Consider the following 21,140-nt stretch of genomic DNA (forward strand, 5'->3'; position numbering starts at 1 on the left):
ACCTCCTCATTCATTACCTTATCAGTCCATCTAATTTCCAACATTCGACTATAGCACCTCATCTCAAATGCTTCGATTCTCTTCTGTTCCGGTTTTCCCACAGTCTATGTTTCACTACCATACAATGCTGTACTCCAGACGTAGATACTCATAAATTTCTTCCTCAAATTAAGGCCGGTATTTGATATTAGTAGACTTCTCTTGGCCAGAAATGCCTTTTTTGCCATAGTGAGTCTGCTTTTGATGTCCTCCTTGCTCCGTCCGACATTGGTTATTTTACTGCCTAGGTAGCAGAATTCCTTAACTTCATTGACTTCGTGACCATCAATCCTGATGTTAAGTTTCTCGCGGTTCTCATTTCTACTACTACTTATTACCTTCGTCTTTCTCCGATTTACTCTCAAACCATACTGTGTACTCATTAGACAGTTCATTCGCGGCTACGGGCATACATGTATGCCCGGCAGTTAGAAGACCAGACGGCTACGGGCGTAGATGTATGCCCAGCCGGCGGGAAGTCCAGGCGGCTACGGGCATACATCTACGCCCGGCAGGCGGGAATACCAGACGGCTAATGGCATACATATACGCCCGGGCTCGGGAACAGGTAAACGTTCACAATAGAGCGGCTGCTGGCTGTTGTCCACTTTTCAGACAACACTTTCATTGTCTGGTCTTCTTTGTAAAGTGAGAAAGCACTTTAGTTTTCCCCTCCCCTGCACACTTTCTGCTTACGAGTCTAACAATCGGCCAGTCCGTTTTTCGCTTCTGGTGAGACGACAGCGTTCGCGTGTGTAGACTTTGCCATGTCGGGACACAGTTTATCGGACAAGGAAATCATGGATATCCTCATGAATAGCAGTGACGAAGATTGTAGTGATACTTCGGAGCTTTCTTCCGATGAAGAGTTGGATGCTCCTGGACTTATTGCTGAATCCTCGGTATCACGAACAGAAGATTCTTCCTCTGAAGACGGAAAAGAAGATAGAGTAAGTGAAACTTCGTCAGGAAAAAGAAAGTATGACTGGACGGAGAATCATCCTGTGACGAAACGACACCGTTTTGTGAACACATTTAGCGGGTTAAAGGTGGACTTCGAAGAGTCAGCAAGTCATTTAGATTTCTTTTTGTACTTCATGTCCATGGAATTTGTTTCTGCCATTTGTACACAGATCAATAATTATTATAAATTTATTACTGAAAAAATGACGACAGTGCCCAGTAGATTAGCACGCTGGAAGCATATAGAGCCATCAGAATTTTATTGTTTCCTAGCATGTTCTCTGCTTATGCCTAGAAGTAAAAAGTTAGAAGTGAATGAATATTGGTCGACAGATTCTTTGCTTCAGACACCAATATTTTCTAACATAATGGCCAGGGACCGGTACAAATTGATTCTGCGTTTATTGCACTTCTGTGACAATTCCACCGCGTCTCAAGATATTCTTGTAAAGATACGTCTCATTGTAGGTCACACAAGAAATAAATTCCGCGAGGCAGTAGTACCCTTTGAAAACCTAGTGATCGACGAAAGTTTGCTACTTTTCAAGGGAAGGCTCCGATTCAAGCACTACATACCAAATAAACGTAGTCGTTTTGGCATTAAAATTTTCGTCCTTTGTGACGTAGAAACGAATTATATTCTGGATTATATTATCTACACTGGTGCTGCCACGGAAATAGAATCTGGAAATTCTGATTGGGGAAAATCAGGCGATGTTGTTGTGAGTTTGTTATTGCCATACCTCAACAAAGGTCATACCATTTATTTGGACAATTGGTACTCGAGCCCAGAATTATTTCTATGGCTCCACAAAAAATGTACAAACGCCGTCGGAACAGTACGAAAAAACAGGAAACATCTACCACCGTTACCAGACAAGCTGAAAAAAGGGGAAGTACAGTTCAAATCTTGTGGAACATTAATGGCACTAAAATGGATGGACAAGAAAGAAGTGTGGATGCTTTCGACCGTAAATGGACCAGAGTTTGTGGAGACACAGAAGAAAGAACATAGAACAGGCCAAAACAAATTGAAACCCACCTGTGTCGTCAGCTATAATAAGTCAATGGGTGCAGTGGATAAGACAGACATGCTATTATCTTCTGTACAGTGCATCCGAAAGACACTGAAGTGGTACAAGAAAGTATTCTTTCATTTGACTGACTTGTGTGTGCTGAACGCAAAAACTGTTTTTGAAATACAAAAGCAGCAGAAGATACCACTAGCGAAATACCACTTGGAGCTAATCCGTCAATTGCTTGACAGATTTCATAGTCAAACGTGTAAAAGTGCGATCCCACGGACAACCAAAGAAGAAAGCCCTTTCCGACTGCAGAATAAAGAGGGACATTATCCAGGGTTCCTCGTAGCAACGGAGAAAAAGGAGATTCCCCAGAGACGCTGTGTAGTATGCACTGCTCATTCACAACGAAAAATGACACGCATAAGATGCAAAAAGTGCGATGTGGCTCTCTGCATGGTGCCATGTTTCGAAAATTACCACACGCTAAAGAAATATTAGCACGTTTTAGTAACTTTGTACGTTTCAAATAGATAAAAGTAAAAAATAAAAAAATAAAAATCAGATGATGAGTCCCATACTCCGTTTACCGAGCGTAGGGGAGCGACGCGGGAGACCCGCGCCGCCATACTAGGCAAGGTCCTAGTGGAGGTGGTTTGCCATTGCCTTCCTCCGACCGTAATGGGGATGATTGATGATGATGATGAAGACGACACAAACACCCAGTCATTACGAGGCAGGTGAAAAATCCCTGACCCCGCCGGGAATCGAACCCGGGACCCCGTGCTCGGGAAGCGAGAACGCTACCGCGAGACCACGAGCTGCGGACAAAAAAAAAGCAGATAAAAGTAAAAAAAATGGTTTTTAACTCAGCCAGCGGCAGTCCAAAGCCTGCGTCGAAAATGAGGATGGGAAACCATTAAAGTAAACCGTACTGAACGTGACGGGCTGAAAAAGAAGACAGCGAGCTAGAAGAAGGTAGGCGTTTACTATCCAATTTCTTACTGTGGAGAATCGACTTTAGGTTTTAATTACAAACGAAGGCAAGGGCCTACCGCAAAATGAGTTATGCAGATATATTCCTTGTTTAACTTTTAGTCCGATTGCATGACAAAATTAGGTTTTAAATTTCTGTAATTATTATCTATTTAAGACCGTAGTAAGAATATTGTTCGAGATTTGGGCGTTTTCGCTACGCACAACTCTATTTAAAACTATATATCTTGAAATACATTCATGTGATGATAGTGGAATTTTAATATGTTTTAGGCACATACATCGACGGTGTAAATCTCTAGTTAGAGGATTTTGGAATTACTATTAAAAAAGTTCCTATCATTTTTCTAAACCAACCATTTTTCAGCCCATAATAAACATATAACTGAAAGTGTTGGCTATTTTCGAAGCTCTCTTTCGTTGTTATCAGAAACTATAACCAAAGTGACCATACAGAGTATAGTGTTTTTTTAAGGCGCTGCTGAAAGTGGTTCTGTGCACGCGGCAACACGCGGGAAGCCTGCGGCGGCCGTAGCCTGCAGCGGCCACAGGGCTGCGACAGCCGCCGCCGGCCAGGCGCGCAGTGCGCTCGTCCCTGTCACCCGGCCAGGCAGGCAGGACGCTCAGCCTTCCAGCCGCGAAAGGGTTAATTCTTCTTCACTTTCACTCAGGATAGAAATCTCATCAGTGAATCGTATTATTGATATCCTTTTACCTTGTATTTTAATTCCACTCCTGAACCTTTCTTTTATTTCCATCATTGCTTCCTCGATGTACAGATTGAAGAGTAGGGGCGAAAGGCTACAGCCTTGTCTTACACCCTTCTTAATAGGAGCACTTCGTTCTTGATGGTCCACTCTTTATTATTCCCTCTTTGTTGTTGTACATATTGTATATGACCCGTCTCTCCCTATAGCTTACCCCTACTTTTTTCAGAATCTTGGACAGCTTGCACCATTTTATATTGTCGAACGCTTTTTCCAGGTCGACAAATCCTATGAACGTGTCTTGATTTTTCTTTAGCCTTTCTTCCATTATTATGGGTAACGTCAGAATTGCCTCTCTCGTGCCTTTATTTTTCCTAAAGCCAAACTGATTGTCACCTAGCGCATTCTCAATTTTCTTTTCCATTCTTCTGTAAATTATTCTTGTGAGCAGCTTCGATGCATGAGCTGTTAAGCTGATTGTGCGATAATTCTCGCACTTGTCAGCTCTTGCCGTCTTCGGAATTGTGTGGATAATGCTTTTCCGAAAGTCAGATGGTATGGCCCCAGACTCATATATTCTACACACCAACGTGAATAGTCGTTTTGTTGGCACTTCCCCAAATGATTTTCGAAATTCTGATGGAATATTATCTATCCCTTCTGCCTTATTTGACCGTAAGTCCTCCAAAGCTCTTTAAAATTCCGATTCTAATACTGGATCCCCAATCTCTTCTAAATCGACTCCTGTTTCTTCTTCTATCACATCAGACAAATCTTCACCCTCAAAGAGGCTTTCAATGTTTTCTTTCTGCTCTCTCCTCTGCATTTAAAAGTGGAATTCCCGTTACACTCTTAATGATACCACCGTTGCTTTTAATGTTACCAAAGGTTATTTTGACTTTCCTGTATGCTGAGTCTGTCCTTCCGACAATCATATCTTTTTCGATGTCTTCACATTTTTCCTGCAGCCATTTCGTCTTTGCTTCCCTGCACTTCCTATTTATTTCATTCCTCAGCCACTTGTATTTCTGTATTCCTGCTTTCCCCGGAACATGTTTGTACTTCCTCCTTTCATCAATCAACTGAAGTATTTCTTCTGTTATCCATCGTTTCTTCGCAGCTACCTTCTTTGTACCTATGTTTTCCTTCCCAACTTCTGGTCTCTTATGGCCTGTCTACATGTGGATCCAATAATAACGGAAATAAAAGAATGTTTCAGAAGTGGGAATAAAATTCTGGGTGAAAAGATATATACGATAGCATTCGCTATACTCAGTGAATGTGAAAAATCCCAGGACCTGTTGAAACGAATGAACAACTTAATCAGCACAGAATACGGACTGGCAGTAAATCGAAGAAAGACGAAAGTAATGAACAGTAGCATAGATGGAATTAGCGATAAACTTAACATTACTATTAGTGACAACGATGTAGGCGAAGTAAAGGAATTCAGCTAAATTGGAGGAAAACTAACACAAAATGGGGAAAGGAAGGAGGACATAAAAGGTAGATTAGGACAGGCAAAGAGGGCATTTTTTTCCAAGAGAGGTCTGTTAGTGGCAGACATTTCAGAAAGAAATTTCTGATAATCTACATTTAGAGCACAATATTTTATGGCAGAGGATCATCGGCTGAAGAAAAATAGGAAAAAAAAGTGAATCGAAGGGTATAATATGTGGTGCTATGGAAGGTTGTTGAAATTTAGGTGGACTGATAAGGCAAGGAATAATGATTTTCTCCCATGAATCGGCGAAGAATGAAGCATTTGAGAAACATTGACAAATGGTTCAAATGGCTCTGAGCACTATGGGACTTAACTTCTAAGGTCATCAGTCCCCTAGAACATATAACTACTTAAATATAACATCACAGACATCCATGCCCGACGCAGGATTCTAACCTGCGACCTTAGCATTAGCGCGGTTCCAGACTGTAGCACCTAGAACCGCTCGGCCACCCTGGCCGGCAACATTGACAAGAAGAAGGGACAGGATGATGGGACATGTGCTAAGATATCAGAGAAGAACTTGAAAGGTACTAGAGAGACCTGTAGAGGGTTAAACCTGCATAAGAAAACAGAGATTTGAGTACGACCAAAAAAAATTCAAGTAAATGAAGGCATAGGATGCAGTTGCTATTCTGTGATGAAGAGGTTGGCACAGGACAGGAATACGTGGCGGGATACCTCAAACCAGTTAGAAGACTATTAAAAATGTGAGTCTTAAATGGGAACCATTAGTTCATTACATAAACGCAGTGTCCAGTTCAGTTTCCGCTAAGAGACATTTAATGTGTTATTTCTCCCAAAGAAACTTAGTGCACATACTCATATGCCTTTGTTAACTTGAACAATTTTCTATTAGAGGATTACTGTTCACTAACTGCAATAGCTAGAAGAGTCCTGTTTTCCGATAGACCGACGAGTAAATTTATTATTAACTAATTCTTCAATTCAATCTATCAAGCAGTTGTGTGATGAGTAGAGAATTACTTATGAGGAGATAAAAACTTACATGTTTCACTACTTCGGTCAGAAACCTGCGCATAACGGAACACAATTACTGCACAACCCGTCTAATATTGCACACCTGACAAGATCACATTAAAGAAGAAGCTAAGAGAGTTATCCATGAATGGTAATGAATGGTTATTAAAACTGATCTCAGAAAAAGTAAGTTTTTTGCAGTTTGTTTGCATTGGTGGACATCATCAACAAGGAATACCTCATAGTAGGTATCAATCGCGGTGTTGGACCTCTTGGAGTTTGCACATTCTCACCAGAAGGTATTACTGCCGGCTTTGATCTCTGTCTGGGATATTACATTGGTCTGCTAACAGTTATGTAATCCAACCAGTCTATCAGCGCAGTTTGGGCCCTTTTAAGATGACAAAGTAACCTATGCATATTATTTAATTCCAATTTAATATCTAAACTTGTATTTTCAGAGGCGCAGCATTCGGTTCCACAGAGTTTGTGTAATAAAGTTTCGATGTTGACGCTTTTCTAGAAGTGAAATCCTTACCGGAGGAATAAATATGTTTAAGAAACAACGTAAAGACTAACAAAATATCAGCTTGTCTTTCAGTAACTGAATTCCACGAACAAGTACCCTCAGTCCAGATAGCAATGTATTAGGATTAAAAGTAGTTGTTAACACATGTCATTTTACGATGACCCTTATTTACAAGTATTTTTTCTTATACGTGTACTTAACTAGTATGTAATAAAAGAGATATTTCCATATAATCTCTCAGTCTCCTGGAAGTCCAAAAATTGTTTGCTGTTTCTGCTCTCTGTTAAAGTAACTTTCGTCTAGAGTGTATATCTTGGTGTCAGAGAGAATACTGCTGAGGACATCAGGTTCAGTTACTGGTTCGTATTTCCTTTATGTATTCATTTGTTAATCCGTGAAGATATACAACAGTTATTTTGTGCTAATCACGATGTGAATGCAGTTGGTATGAAGTTCATTATAAACAACATGAGAAGAGAAGGCCGAAGATGCTCACACTAATCAGGGCGTTTTGAGGAACGAAAGGAGCGTGAACAAGATGCACATTCTTACCAGGATCCTCATTGCGTTGCTGATGATGGTGGATGCGTTGCAGGCAATGACTGATGCTGCCTGAGCGTCTCTCTGGAGCTTATATACACTACCCTTTCCTTCCACCACCGGTCTAATTACACGCCAGTGGCGTACTCTCCAGAGCGTAGAGCTAGATTGCAGTTTCACGAAAGCGTTAGTGAAATACCGTGGACTATTATGTAATTTAATCAGCTTTCGACCGAAAGCTGTCAAAGATGACGCTGAAAACCGGGGTAATTCTGAAAGAATTTCGGTTCATAACGGGGAAAAATGAAAATTGATTTAAAAGAAAGTTAAAAATCTGCGGAAGTACGTGCTGGTACAGCAAATCTTGTAGATCGGACGCTTACGATGTAGGGAGTAAAACCAGGTAGAAATCAATCCATGCACGTGCGTAGTAGCGTAATGTTTGCCTTGGTTCCAGTCTGGAACTGCATTATACAAGGCATCACATTAGCGTTTGTGCAGCTGTCACTGTGGTGCACGGTTTCTGCAATGCAAAGAGCAGCGATTACACACTCTACACACTAAATTACCAAAATTGAAAACTATTCTTGTGAATGGTAACAGAAATAAAAGAGGTTTCACCCCAGGAACAAGTAGAAGAGGATACTTGTTGAGGACTAGTTGTCAGAAAACGAGAGATATGTTCAGTATTTTTACGAACAATAGTAGCAGAAATGCTATGTCATCGCAGTAACTGGCGACAATAAACGTGTAAATAAAAGAAGCATATTTAGTATATGTAAAGCACGTGTCAGTTACATCACTACAATAGTAAATAACTGTTATAGACAACAGTTGTTCAAAATCTTTAGGGTATATCAAAATTATTAAAACGGTTAAAGTTGGAATGATCATCCATGTCTGTAACTATGGTATGACAATATGTACAGTCATAATCTTCTTAGACAGTCTTAATTATCCCTAAGCATAGCAGCGAAAAGGCTGCAGCCATCCTAAAGTAAGTCATCAAAAACTTCAAAAAAGAATATTTCTCTAAAATCAAGCTGTTCGTTCAACAGCGATAGTGTTTTTTTTTTTTTTTTTTTTTTTTTTTTTTTAATGTGCATAGAGATTGAATATGGTATTGTCCAAGTTTATAACCAGAATCTTGGCGGTAATGTACAGTCCATGTAAATGATTGCTTAAGCAGTTTCTTCTGATCACTGGAGTCCATATTCTGGCAGTTTGTCTTTCGCTACCACCGTCGACCAAAACTGAAGCACAAAGATCGACTTCCAAGCTACCAGACACCCGTTGCCTCCTCAGCGTACCATACTCTGCCACGGCTACCTATACTGACAAGCCATTGCTACAGCAGCCAGGTAGGGCTACCTCTGCTGCAGCGAGAACATGCAAATGCCCAAAACGGAGCAGTCTGCACACAATAACGATTACAGCACGCCTATCATTTTGTTTCTTTTACTTAAGTCAAGAATGATAGGATTGGGGACGGAAAATTTTACGTGTGTATGTAATTTATATATTTATTGCTCTATCAATTTTTCTTATAAAGTCGACTACACAAATCAATGTAGTATATCTCACGTGTGACTGGTTATCAATGATGTAAAGTCCGCCCCCGATAACTGAGTGGTCAGAGTGACAGAATGTCAATCCTAATGGCCCGGGTTCGATTTCCAGCTGGGTCGGGGATTTTCTCCGCTCAGAGACTGGGTGTTGTATTGTAACAATCATGATCATTTCATCCCCATCGACATGCAAGTCGCCGAAGAGGCGTCAAATCGAAAGACTTGCACCAGGCGAATGGTCTACCCGACGGGAGGCGCTACTCACACGACATTTACATTTAATGATGTAAAGCTGTAGGCGATGGCCGGAGCTTATAGTATATAATATAGAACAAAGCTGTCTTATTCAGCAGTGATTATCTTACTTCTGTGATTTCACGCCATCTGCAGCCAGCAGCAGCCGCAGTGGGTATTGCATCTTACATTCCAATTATTGTAGCGTATATTTTAAGCTGTCAGGTGTGAATATTACCGAACTATCAGTTAAATAAGTGACGGCTGCAAAATACTGACACGAATCCTTTACAGAAGTGTGGAAAAACCAGTAGAAGCCAGCCTCGGGAAGGATAGTGTGGAATCCGGAGAAATGTAGGAACACGCGTGGCAATGCTGACCCTCCGACTTCTCATAGAAGATAGGTTAAAAAAGGCAAACCAACGTCTATAACATTTGTAGACTTAAACTAAGGCTTTTGACGATGTAGAATGGAATACTCTCTTTCAAATTCTAAAGGCGGCATAGGTAAAATACAGGGAACGAAAGGCTGTTTACAGATTGTACAGAAACCAGATGTCAGTTATAAAAGTCGAGTGGCACGAAAGAGGAGCATTGTGTGAGAAGGGAGTGAGACAGGTTTTAGCCTATCCCAGATGATATTCAGCTTGAATATTGACCAGTCAGTAAAGGGAAAAATTTAAACTGTGGTGTAGGAATAAGGGGAGAAAAAATAAAAACTTTGAGGTTTGCCGATGACTTTATAGTTCCGTGAGAGACAGCAAAGGACTTGGAAGAGCAGTTTAACGGAATTGACAATGTCTTGAAAGGAATATCTAAGATGAACATGAACAAAGGCAGAGGAAAGGTGTTGAAATGTTGACGAATTAAATCAGGTGATAGGGAATTACATCAGGAAATGAGACAGTGAAAGTAGTAAATGACTTTTGCTGTATGTGAAGCAAAATAACGGTTGATGGTCGAAGTAGTGAGGATATAAACTGTAGGCTGGCAATGGCAAGGAAAGCGTTTTTGAAGAAGAGAAATTTGTTAACACAGGGTGTAGATTTAAGTGACGGAAAGTCGTTTCTGGAAGTACTTGTGTGGAGTGTAGCCATGTATGGAAGTGAAACATGCATGATAAACAGTTTAGACAAGAAGAGAAGACAAGCTTCTGAAATGTGATGCTATAGAAGAATACTGAAGATTCGTAGGAGGTACTGAACAGAATTGGGGAGAAGATAAATTTTTGGAACAACTTGACTAATAGAAGAAACCGGTTCGTAGGACACGTTTTGAGGCCCAAGGGATCACCTATTTACTAGAGGGGAGAAGCGTGTTGGTGGGTGGGGGGTTGGGGGTAAGAAATCGTAGAGGTAGACCAAGGGGTGAATACAATAAGCAGATAAAGAGGGATGTAGGTTGCAGTAGTTACTCGCAGATGAAGAGGCTAGCACAGGATAGAGTAGGATGGAGAACTGCTTCAAACCAGTCGTTGGACTGAACACCACAACAGCAAAAACATATTTTAGGCGTCGTGTAGCTCTGTTTTTATCCATCTGTACTGAATATGTATTATTAGTGTGTTGCACCGGGGAAAATCCGGAAGATAGTCTGAGTCAAGCACCGAAACCAATTACTAACAAATAAAAAATATGAAAACATGATCGAGGGTGCTTTATTTGAATTTTAGCATTTAATGTAGATCGCTGTGCGCCAATTACAGAATACTTCCTAAATTTTAATAACAGAAATGTGCATAGTGGTAAACGACAATAGGCTCCACTGTCGAAACATCATCGAATAACAGTGTTTACAATATGATACATGAAATTAAAACACTGAAAATAAGTCACCACTAACATTTTGTGACTCTGTACACAATAACATTTCCAGAAACTGATCTAGAGAAAGTTTAGAGTTTAGAGGAAAACTGCAGAATTTTGTTTGCTACTTCACATTCTATAGCCTACGAGTACCTTGTAAGAATGGTATGGTAAAGACCTATTAGAATAGGGGGTGACGCCACTCTGAAACAGCGCTGTATGAGCTACTTCCAATCCAATTTTTACTGTTGTATCACTCACTATGAACCAGAAAATCACCTCATGAAATAATATCCCCTACGGGTCATTATTCCACTCAGTTCATGATACAGGATAACACAGTATTTGTAAGTGGAAAAGAAATTATTTAGAACCACTATATGGGACACTACAAAATAAGAGACAGCTGTAATACAACGGCAAAATACACCTTGTTGTGGCAACTGTAGAAATCGTATACTGAGCGTAAATGGCTTATAGTTTTAAAAGTTTTAATATTTTGTGATGATAACTGTTTACAACACATTTTATGGTTTAAACGTTTTAATCTGACTATATGAGAACGGCTGCAGCCTGTGTATAAGAGACTGAGACTATAAAGCACACTGGTAAGTCACTGGTTGAAAGTTTGCTAAGTCAGGCTTACGGTAAAGTAGTTTTGTAACTGCAGTTGCTGTGAACATCGGCATGGCGTCGAATCTACGCAAAAGTTTTGTGGATGTATAAGTTGTTTCCCGCCAATCTTCTAGAGATGTAACGAAGGACGCTTCTGTATCTTGCTGGAGCAATACCGTGGCAACACCAGCATTGGAGGCATCGGTCTGGACAACAAATCTTTGATCAAAATGAGGGATAGCTAAGACCGGCGAATTAGTTAAGGCAGTTTTAACTGCATCAAAGGCGGCCTGCTAGTTTTCTTCACACACGAAATTTTGCCCCTTCCTACGCAGATTGTTAAGGGGGGCGGCGGCAGCGATTTGGGCAAAATTAGGCACGAGCTTGTGAAAGTGATTTGCCATGCCAATAAACCTAGGAATGCCCTTCTTGTTTACCGGAGGGGGAATGTTCCTTAGGCAGCGGAAGACTCTAATTCCGTCACCGGACACCAACTGACTCACAAACGAAACTTGGCACCTGTTCAAAGTGACACTCGATGGTTTAACGGTCAGACCATCCTTCGGCAGTCTACTTAAAACCTGACGAAGATGTTCAAGATGTCCGCTGAACGACCGATTATAAATGGCCACTTCGCCTAAGTAGCTATAGGCTAACGAAACCCTTAATTTCCCAACACGTGAGCCATAAACCGGGACAGGAAGCAGCACCCGTGGACAAAACAAAAGCTGTTGAATTTGTATTGGTTCCAATCAGTAGAGAAGGCGGTGGCTGCCTTGGAATCTTCAGTAAGAAGTATTTGATAATATTTCTGATTGACACAGAGCATGGTGAAATAAGAGGGTCCCGGAAACATATAAAGGCGTTATGGAGATCTGGAAGTGGCACTGACTCTAAAATTACTTTCTTATAAAGGGCACGAAAATCAGTAAATGGCCTCTAATTATTGTCTCGACGCTTAGGAGCAGAAAAGATCAGCGAGGCGAAGGGGAAGCGGATGGTCCAATTGCTCTCTGGCCGAGCGTATGATTTGTCTTCTACAAAAGGACAGCCATCTTGTGTGGGGAGATACGATTAGGCGCTTGTTGTACCGAGACATCATCAGTAAGACGGACTTGGACCGAGCGAGGTGGCGCAGTGGTTAGACACTGGACTCGCATTCGGGAGGACGACGGTTCAATCCCGCGTCCGGCCATCCTGATTTAGGTTTTCCGTGATTACCCTAAATCACTCCAGGCAAATGACGGGATGGTTCCTCTGAAAGGGCACGGCCGACTTCCTTCCCCATCCTTCCCTAATCCGACGAGACCGATGACCACGCTGTCTGGTCTTCTTCCCCAAACCAACCAACCAACCAACGGACTTGGACTGGGTGATTCTATCAGTCAAGACATCAGAAAACTCACGCAAAACGCTTAACTATTCTCGCTCCTCCCTGACTCCCAAATGACTGACGTCAAATTTTGGGTCGCAGCTGGAGAGAATTTATACCACCGGCAGAACGGTACGAACACAGCGCTATCTTTTCTGGAGAAAATTTAAAGTAAAGGCTGTCAGGACCAGGGTCGAGCGTCAGACCAGTCTACCATATAAAGTCTCTCCAAATGCTTAGCGTGACAAACAAACTCCTTGCAAGAAAAAAGGCAATCGTCCAAAAATCCCATAAATAGACAGTTTCCCCTTTATTTCTCCAACCACAGGTATCTCTTGCCCATTTTAAGCACGACACGTATAAGAAGAACAGCGTGCAGGAGGGAACTTGCAAATGTTCCTGAACTCTGAAAATCATTTGTAATTAGCAGTGAAACGGCGCTACTGAAATCTAACAAAACACAAAAAGGCGTCGACCAGCAGAAATGTAGGGGAGTGGAGAACGGTTAGCAGCAATTATGAGGGTACAGCCGGCTGGAGGTCTCCGCGAACGGCGTCCCCTTTTCCCTGATGACGTCAGCAACTAGGTCTTGATGGATGCTCGACAGGACGTTCCCACACCAAATGATCATTGGATCAACGTTAAAACTATCGTCTCCACAGGCGTTCCGGAGATAAATAAGGACGAATGTCATTAAGCGCGGGAAGGCTTGAAGCTTGTCCTGCTCGATACGAACCACGCTTTTCATCAGCAAACCTAAAGACTTCCGTAGAACCGAATAACTGGTTTAGTTGCGAAATGGTGGTAGGTTACTGTCAAAAATGATGTGCTTTCAGTCTTCGGGCATAACCCCTTCTGAAATGGTAGGAACGACCACCTGTTATCCGATACTCATGTACAAGGCGGCAACTGCGGCCCAAACACGCACTCATTCTGTCAACATCCCCTAGGCAGTGGCTAAGGCATGTCGCCGCAAAATCCTTTCTTTCAGGAGTGCTAGTCCTTCATGGTTCGCAGGAGAGCTTCTGTTAAGTTTGGAAGGTAGGATACGAGGTACTGGCGGAAGTAAAGCTGTGAGGACGGGGCGTGAGTCGTGCTTGGGTAGCTCAGTTGGTTGAGCACTTGCCGGCGAAAGGCAAAGGTCCCGAGTTCGAGTCTCGGTCCGGTACACAATTTTAATCTGCCAGGAAGTTTCACGCACTATATGGGCTCATACGGTGCCTGAAAGTGGCAATAATGTGTCGATTCTAATTCACTGTCGACGCGCGGTGACAGCCGCACTTCGTTAATACGCCGTCTCAAATCAGTTCGAATACGCCGACTTTGGAGGACCTCGGTCAGAAGATCCCTTATGGATCCGGGGGCTATCGGTGACAATAAACAAGGATAATGGTATAAGACAGATGAACAGCGTCGACATGACGTTCGTAAGGGAAACATTGCCAGAGTACACGATCCGCCTGAACTAACTTCGGTTTCCAAAAGATGCCCTATCTACGGTCGCAGGTTCGAATCCTGGCTCGGGCATGAATGTGTGTGATGTATTTAGGTTAGTTAGGTTTAAGTAGTTCTAAGTTCTAGGGGACTGATGACCTCAGAAGTTAAGTCCCATAGTGCTCAGAGCCATTTTGAACCAAAATGCCCAGATCGAGTTCCCTGATCTCAATCGGTCGGAGCCGAAACCGCCACCTGATCATCAAGGACATCCTCTTCCAACTCTAAGGTACTAGTTTAAATTAACAATTTCTCAATCTCAACCTGTAACTCATCAACTGCCTTATAAGCTGGAGGCCCCACAAATCAGCCAACGATTATTCCAGTGTCAAAGTTGAGTTCGTATTCTTAATAATTGTTTTTGGGTGCGTATATGGTCCCTAAATAAACTAAGATTTCGGTCTAGGTCCTGTAAGGCAGAAAAACAATTAAAAATTACGACATATACCTTGCCAATGGTGGCCACAGTAAAGTCGACCGGACGAGACCAGACAGCAAGTAATCGAGCCACAAGTCCAGGGAACCCCTCGACGTTCTCTTGATGCCTCACTCAGAGCTCAAACTGAAATTGCTCACGCCAGAGGTCTTGTTGTCCATCATGCCGGCCCAGATCTGAAACAAACGTAATATATTAGTGCCAGTATAAGAGTTAAACAGCTACATGTGACTTCTAAGGACAACCATGCTCCATAACATTGAGATCTTAGTGGACGCCCCAGAATACAATAATATAACAGGCGGGGAGAATGTTCAGGCTGACTTTATTGAAAGTCTTTTATTGCGTCACGATAGTATGTAATCATTTATTTAACAAGATATACATAAAACATAAATAACATATATATCAAGAACAACTGTTTGATTTCAGTGCGACAAACCAAAAAATACCAAACACACAATAAATAATTATTTTTCCTTTTGATGAAATTTAATGCTTAATTAAGAGTAACAAATTCAACATTAAAAAAAAATGCAACTCGAGAGCCCTGTCCGGAGCTTGTGGTCTCGCAAACGCGTTCTTGATTCCCGAGCACGAGGTACCGGGTTCGATTCCCAGCGGAGTCAGGGATTTTACCCTGCCCCGAGATGACTGGATGTTTGTGTTGTCCTGATCATATCATCATCATTCATAAAAGTGGCGAGATGAGACTGAGCAAAGGTTGGGAATTTCTACGGGCGCTGATATCCACGCAGTTGAGCTCACCACAAACCAAACATCATAATCAACATCATCATTATCGAGAGCCCTCCAGGCACTCGTAAAATTTCATCCAAGCAAATGTGACTTCTCTATATTACAGAAAGAGCATTACCACAACAATTCGATAACGGCTCATTAGTTAGTGAACTTCAAACAAGCGAAGGCGACCATTTCGAAAAATTTTACGAGCTCAGGATTACGATTAAAATAGCTTGTGGACGCTTTTGGCGTTAGCAATTTAATAGCCGAAGGATAACCCCTTTTCTTTTTAAAATGTAAAGCTTCGGCATTTCACAAAACTTTTGGAGCTCTTTGAAATTAGCGACATTTCAAACAGGACGGTAACAATATTCACAATTTTACAAGTTCAGCATTTCGTAATATTTTAAAATTTACAGGTCCAGGATTACGATAAGAGATTTGGAGCGCCCTTTGAGCACTCACAATTTTGGAACAGACAGAGAACCACGACTTTAAAATTTAGAGCAATTCACAGTTCACGATTGAAAAATCTTCAGATAAAGCAAACTTCAAGGCAGCATAACGAGACAAGGCCGGGTTGGCGGAGGCAAGACGATTAGGCTGACTTAGGGAAGCGGACACTTTGATTCAAGCTTAAACTTAAGCCCAAATGCCATAATAAAGATTAAGAAATTACAGAGAGACGCTGTAGAAAGCCAGGAGGCCGCGCCGTCTCAGTGGCTGCCTCAAAACAGGAGGCTGAAAACAATGACGCTCATACGTACACAGCCGACGTGAGCTAGCTACTTCCGATGAATCGGCGGATAACACGCCGGGGCCAAATGTTTGTGAATTCCTAAGGGACCAAACTGCTTAGGTCATCGCTCCGTAGACTTACACACTACTTCAACTAACTTTAACTTATGCTAACAAGGGAACCTCCCAATCGCACCCCCTCCTCAGATTGAGTTATAAGTTGGCACAGTGGATATGCCTTGAAAAACTGAACGCAGATCAATCGAGAAAACAGGAAGAAGTTGTGTGGAACTATGAAAAAAATAAGCAAAATATACAAACTGAGAAGTCCATGGGTAAGATATGCAACATCAATGACAGTGTCAGCTCAATAACATCGCGGTCCCGTGGTTAACGTGAGCAGCTGCAGATCGAGAGGTCCTTGGTTCAAATCTTTCTTAGAGTGAAAAGTTATTTTTTTTATTTTCAGACAATTATCAATGTTCAGGCACTCACACATAATCAACTTCGCTCTCTAAAATTCCAGGACATGTTCAGATTTGCTTGGACATATGCAGGATTTGACGGTCTATACACGGAAAAATTTGAAAACGTTAAAAACATATGTTTTGACAAGGCACAGGGAAAACTGTGCGACTGTGAAACTGTTGCATTCATCTGTTGCAGTTTATGTGACAAACTCTTACGCTTTCATCACTGTTTGGGAGTGATTATCACATCCACAAGAAAACCTAAATCGGACAGATCATAACTTTGTGAAAATAAAGAAAGTAAACTTTTCACTCGAAGGAAGATTTGAACAAAGGACCTCTCGTTCTGCAGTTGCTCACGCTAACCACGGGACCACGGCGCTATTGAGCTGACACTATCCTTGATGTTACCTATGTTACGCATGGAATACTCAGTTTGTATATTTTGCTTACTTTTTTCAAAGTTCCACACAACTTCTTCCTGTTTTCTCGATTTATCTGTATTCAGTTTTTCAAGGCCTATTCACTGTGCCAACTTATAACTAAACCTGACGGGGGTGCAATAGGGAGGTTCCCTTGTAATAACAACACACACACCCACTCGTACCTCCAGCGAGAGGGGCATCGCAGGCGGTGACAAGACGCCTCAAACCGCACGGCCACACACGCCGGGGCTGAAGGCCACTAACAACTCGTGAAGCAGAGGGCAAAGAAACAAACATACAATGCATGCAAGACCCAGCTTCAAAATAAGTAAATTTTCAAGGCCCGACACAGGAATACAAATTACAAACCCCGCCCCAGACTCAGAACAGAATCCAGATGTTACAATGACTACATAAGTAATAGAAAGGTGACCAACAAGTTAATGGTTTAAAAGTAATGACCAAACATAACAATTAATTTGATTAAGCAGCCCCCTGTTAACAATACCAAAAAAACAAACTTCAGTAAACTTAAAAGTAGAAAGAAATGTTTAAGAGCTAATACCCATGGGCGAGGTCACGTAGTAAAAAGGACCTGTAGATCCTTGTAAGTAATGGCACACAAATGGCGCTACCACCTCTGTTCAGCAAGACTTCACTCAACATACATTCAGAAGGGCTATCATCTACTCACTTAAGTAATCTTCTCGAGGGAAAAACTAGTATGTAATCTTAATGGTTAGATACGGCACTCAGCTACGTAACTTTATCAACACTTGTCTTCCGTTTCTCGATGGAAGTTAGTTTAGATAAGGCGGGTTTACCAGTTTAATGGACTTTGATTATGACGTCTGACAGTTTTGATAAAAACTGTTGCTTATCATCATTCCTTCTTCGATTTTAACATTTGTGCAGGTATTGTTACGCTTATAGTAGTAGTAGTAGTAGTAGTAGTAGAGGGGTTTTGGGCGCACGACAGCAAGGTCTTCAGCGCCTACGCTTACACGTTTCACAACGGACGTTCATGGTGAGATAGAAGTCCAAGTACCATGTGACCCCTTTTAGCATCAAATGTTATTTGGAGATTGGTAGCTATGTTACTCCTTAACAGTCGGTGGAATCAATTGTAGGAATTCAGGTTTACATGTTTTCGCAGCCATAGTCGCATTCAGCTTTTAGTTTGTAACTTTGTCAGATGTGTATGGACCTAGTTACACTACTGAGAAGCGCAAGCATTTAGTGACACATGTGTGTGCACCAACGACAACACAATGGGGCCGGCCGGAGTGGCCGAGCGGTTCTAGGTGCTTCAGTCGGGAACCACACGACCGCTACGGTCTCAGGTTCGAATCCTGCCTCGAGCATAGATGTGTATGATTTCCTTAGGTTAGTTAGGTTTAAGTAGTTCTAAGATCAAGGGGACTGATGACCTCCGATGTTAAGTCCCATAGTGCTCAGAGCCATCTGAACCACTTTGAACACAATGGGTACACAATGAGACAGGTTAGGGGAGCACCCTGGAAAAGTTTAGTAATGCTTAACTACAAAAAGCCACAAAGCTGGATTCGGAAATACATGCTTTTGCTTTTGACAGTGTGCGGAGTGGAAGAGTAAGAAGACGAGAAGAAAATTCAGTGGAGTCTCAGCTACAAGTGAACAATCTCTTTTGAAATTGACATGTAGACGAGAACAACCTGTGAAATCACATGACAAAAGACCTTATGGTCAGAATTTTCGATCGATGTTCGTAAACGAGTTATCGATTACAGACAGGAATGCGCGCGTTTTAGAATGTCGTGCTTTGTTAATTCAGTTTCCAAATGCGATAAACTGGGCCAATATTGTACTTTCGTGTCAATATGCTACTTATAGCAGTTCACGTGATAGAAATATTGTCATTTGGATCAAAGAGGATCCTCATTAGACAGACAATTTATTAAAGAATCCGCTTCATGAAGTGATATGGACAGCGATGACATCACAATATGTGCTTGGACCGTACTTTTTGGAAATGTCTGTGAATGGTACAGATTGTGTAAAGGTGTTACAAACGTAAAGTGGAATCGTAGAAGGCATGTGGTTGTAGAAAAATAGAGAGTTCCTTACTGCGCTGTCACAGTGCGTGACTTCCTACATAAAAACTTTCCAGGATGGTGGATAAGTCGTGGTTTATCGATAACATCAGTTCCCTTGAAATGTGCAGCAGAAAGCACTTACCTCCAAACACCTGCGACTCGATAAGGGTAGTCATTAAGGCGTCTGCGTGTGCACATCATTGTGCTACAAATGAAACATACCAATATTGCACTTAATACGTAAGTAGGAATGTAAGGGTAACACCGACCTCCTTAAAGAGCAATAGATACTAACGTTAAACCACGACAAGGAATTTTTATTATGGTTGTGACCGTGATAGAAACTAATGCGAACAGAACAATCAGGCTGGAATTCGTTTCCGAAACTCTCCAGTAGAGTATAACCAACAGTAAACAGGTGGGTCAGGAACAGACGTTCTTAGAGCCCGAAAGCGAGTTGTGGTATTACGTATTAATGTTGGTCGCCAGTCTAAGTAATCATTCTTGTGGCAATAAATAAAATAAAGCATAAGGTAATGTTAAGGCTAACCTAACATTCCTTTACACACACACACACACACACACACACAAAACTCTTTATTTATATCTGTTCACACTACAGCACAGTAACCTAACCTCGCAGATAAATGTACTACTAACTTGGAAGTCAGACAAACAAATGTCCAATGAGATAGCAAGTAGTTTACAGAAGCTGTCAGCAACACACATGAGGTTAATAGCAATAATAAACAGGCAAGAGCACAAAATTATTCTGACTTAAATCAGTAGGGCTATTAATGATCATACTCTATAAGATCACTGCTTAGTACTGGGTCTCTATGACTGTGCATTAACCACCTTGCAATAGAATAGCTCACACAGAGAATATTTTTTTCTTAAGCTCAGTTTGAAGCAATTAAACAGAATGCAAATCTGAAGGAACCTTTGCTTTGTTTCATTAATTAACTAGCCTAGCACATGAGGGCCCTTAATCTTTCTTGGTTTGAAGAACCAGGCTCATTAACAAAACTACAAGGGTATGTATGAGAAATGGCAAGTATTCTCATCATTAATTATTAATTAAGTAAAGCACAACAAACTATAACTGTTTAAATAACAAATGTGCTTTGATTAACAGTCTTTTAACCTAAACAAAATATAGTTGGCTGCGCAAGTGCAACGCAACCTTAAATTCAAATTCTAACACTTCCTCATGAAAGGAACACTAATAAAACTTTATTATTCTGACCAAAGTGCAGAAATGCAATAATTAATAATCATTTTCACTGCAAATCAATATTATTGTTCTCTTAACTAACAACTTTACTATCTTCAGGCAGATTTTCAAGTGAGGCAAACAATTTAAGAAAATGACTGCAGATTGATTTAGAAATGCACTGGAAGTGGACTTTTTCTCAAAATATAAAGCTGACCTTTAAACTCTATAACCACCAACATTAGAAATCAATCACCACTATTTTTACAGCTGCTGAATAAGTCTTTCCATAATATATTAGAACACTCGAAATGAAATTCACTAAGATAGGATTCCTGTGATTTGGGATAATCACATGTGCAAATTTCACAAACACCTGGTCCATTTACAGAGTGCCAAATATAAACAATTTAGTGGAAGGCTGGTGGCACTGGTGGCGTAATTTGCAACGGCTGTTAACATGGCGGCGATACACTCTTTGTAGTACTGTTGGCCTAGCCCTGTTACAGATCTTCTAGGCGTTGGTATTATATTGTTACAGTCCCAATAGTAATGCCATTATAATAGTATCACCAAATGCATCCGAAGCCCGTAAATACTGCTCTTACGCACCTTTGACCTCAAAACTCCAAGAATATGAATCACAATGATCTGCTACTGTTAGATG

General features: G+C 41.3%; 1 protein-coding gene across 1 annotated transcript in view; it reads right to left on the bottom strand.

The window, feature by feature from the left end:
- The window catches only part of LOC126335667 (elastin-like), a 98,663-nt gene that overhangs the window by 69,515 nt on the left and 8,008 nt on the right, over window positions 1-21,140 (bottom strand). The window contains exon 3 of the mRNA XM_049999123.1: window positions 7,294-7,535. Coding sequence (XP_049855080.1) covers window positions 7,294-7,535 — 242 coding nt within the window. The remainder of the gene's footprint in view (window positions 1-7,293; window positions 7,536-21,140) is intronic.

This window comes from Schistocerca gregaria, chromosome 2, assembly GCF_023897955.1.
Source record: "Schistocerca gregaria isolate iqSchGreg1 chromosome 2, iqSchGreg1.2, whole genome shotgun sequence".
Lineage (NCBI taxonomy): Eukaryota > Metazoa > Arthropoda > Insecta > Orthoptera > Acrididae > Schistocerca > Schistocerca gregaria.